Raw genomic sequence first — 2168 nt, 5'->3', positions numbered from 1 at the left:
GAGTGGTAGGCCCATCCACTACCAAAATTCTTCTTCTTTGGGTGGGAAAAGACTGAAAGCGCTAGAGAATGCGTCCATTCTACGACAATTCATGGCATCCAACCAAAAAATAAACCAAAACATAAGACTTACAAGCGAAAACAACAACGTAACTTCAAAATGAACACATTTTGTTCATGAGAATTGTTTTTAAGCAACCCCGAGAGAGTCGATACGCCGTACTCGCTCTCAACCGTTAAATATAGACAATGTGATGGGTTCAATAAGCATAACTAAATCATAGTAAACCGTAATCAGCTGATAAACGATAGCTGATCACGGTTGACTGATTGATCAAAAAATAAGAATGATGATGCCGAAAATTGACATAAGCCTGCTGTTATTCAAATCGAAAACGTAAATTTACTCACATAAATCCAACATATAATTCCTCGAGTCTGCATTACATATTCCAAAACTAAACAACACTATTAAACACCAGACACTAATACTTGATCATAAGCTTGAATCATGAATGAGTAAATCGCCAAGATATCCCTCAGAAGCAAGCATCCAAGAGGCAACAACAGCAGAGTGCTGCTAAACTGCACGGTACATAAACAAACCATGTCAAAGATCGTACGCAAATGTTGCTGATCAGGCTTTAACTTCAAGGAAAAGGAAAACGAAACAATACGAAAAGGGACCGGTTATGTTCGAACTCCAATAAGTATCCCATTCAAAACCAACATGTAAATTAAGCATCAATATCTTCAGGCATAAAAGACTGCAATTTCTTAAGACTTTTACACAACAAAAATTACTCGAATATTATTAAAAAGAAATCAAAACAAACAAACAAAAGCGGAGAAATATTTGACCACCAAACAATCGTCAATTTCTTCAGCCATAAAAATAGACCTTCTTAGATTGTTTTAGTCAACAAATCACTAGCAAAATTATATAAAAAAATAAACAAAAAAAAAAGAGCAAAACCTTCATAGATTTTTAGGCAATAATCAATAATAAATAAAATGAGAGGAAACCAAATAAAAAGTGGAGATTAAGAACAGAAAACTCTGCAATCAAACAAAATATAATCTAGACAAAGAATTTAGAGAGAGAGAGAGAGAGAGAGAGAGAGAGAGAGAGAGGAGTGGGGGGGGGGCGGCTTACCATCCTTGAAGGCAACCGTCACTTTCTCTCCTAGGAGGGGGCTGCTGAGCATACTGGGGAGCATAGCCCTGCTGTGGTGGGTACCCCTGTGGAGGGTAACCCTGTTCAGGTGGATACCCCTGCTGAGGGTAACCCTGTGGAGGGTAAGCATCCTTCGGAGGATACCCTGTCCAACGATAAATAATATGAGTATTAAATTCCAAGAACCAAAACAAAACTGACCCAAAAGGTAAAATCGACATGATTCATACCTTGTGGAGGAGGAACACCAACTGGAGCTTGCTGCTGATTGTAGTAACTCATCTTCTACAACAAAAACAAAAAAGACTGGATATTTTTAGGACTCGGGAGAAATTTGAGAACTGGGTTTGGATCGAAAATTGAAAAAGTTGAGAGATTTGGAGGATTTTATAAGAATTGTGAAGGTCGGCTGAAGATTTTGAGGACTGGGACCTGTGTCGAAGTTTCGCTTGGAGTCTAACAAGCAGAAGCAAAAGGAAACCGATTATTTAGAGGAGGTTGTGATGTGTGCCGCGGTTTTCACACGGAGCATTATACACACAAAAAGAGGAGAGAAATATAAAAGTTTGTTGGCCCATAAAATGGGTGGGCATATCTAATGAGGGCAATATCTTTACCTCCAAATCGAATAAAAATCATCTAACGCAATAAAAAAATGTTATTTACTCGATTAAGAAAGAAAATTAGTTTCTTGTTTAGTCTTATTCTTTATTCTTTATTCTTTATTCTTTATTCTTGTTTAGTTGGCTAAGTAAAGGATAATTTTCTTTGCTTCGGAAAAAAGGATGGAAGAAAATAGTCGAATTAAAGAGCATTCAACAAAGATTGCATGTACTGTCAAACTTCGCTAGCTCATCTTACATTTAATTTAACAAATTTATTATTTGACCAAAAAAAAAAAAAAAAAAAAAACAAACAAACAAACATCACATGTACAGTTAAGGTCAAATTATAAAATACGTCTTCAATCTTCCCTCTTTGAGCTTGTTTAT

General features: G+C 36.3%; 1 protein-coding gene across 1 annotated transcript; it reads right to left on the bottom strand.

Moving 5' to 3' along the window:
* Positions 1-362: 362 nt before the first annotated feature.
* Positions 363-1675, bottom strand: LOC103952660 (cysteine-rich and transmembrane domain-containing protein WIH2). Its single transcript, XM_009364314.3, has 3 exons — positions 1407-1675; positions 1156-1321; positions 363-584 (listed from the first exon to the last, which is right to left on the bottom strand). The coding sequence occupies exons 1-3, from the start codon at positions 1456-1458 to the stop codon at positions 539-541; spliced, it is 264 nt and encodes an 87-aa protein (XP_009362589.1). The 5' UTR covers positions 1459-1675; the 3' UTR covers positions 363-538.
* Positions 1676-2168: the final 493 nt, after the last annotated feature.

This window comes from the organism of the source record quoted next, unplaced genomic scaffold, assembly GCF_019419815.1.
Source record: "Pyrus x bretschneideri cultivar Hongxiangsu unplaced genomic scaffold, Pyrus_bretschneideri_v1 Contig8, whole genome shotgun sequence".
Taxonomy (NCBI): domain Eukaryota; kingdom Viridiplantae; phylum Streptophyta; class Magnoliopsida; order Rosales; family Rosaceae; genus Pyrus; species Pyrus x bretschneideri.
The sequence above is the reverse complement of the archived record's forward strand: the minus strand, read 5'-3'. Positions and strand labels throughout refer to the sequence as shown.

Excerpts from the sequence above, each read along its gene's own strand:
- LOC103952660 (XM_009364314.3), bottom strand. The coding sequence starts at position 1,458 with ATGAGTTACTACAATCAGCAGCAAGCTCCAGTTGGTGTTCCTCCTCCA. Across the intron at positions 1,322-1,406 it reads TGGTGTTCCTCCTCCACAAG|GGTATCCTCCGAAGGATGCT; the intron begins GTATGAATCATG and ends ATCGTTGGACAG. Across the intron at positions 585-1,155 it reads GACGGTTGCCTTCAAGGATG|TTTAGCAGCACTCTGCTGTT; the intron begins GTAAGCCGCCCC and ends TGTACCGTGCAG.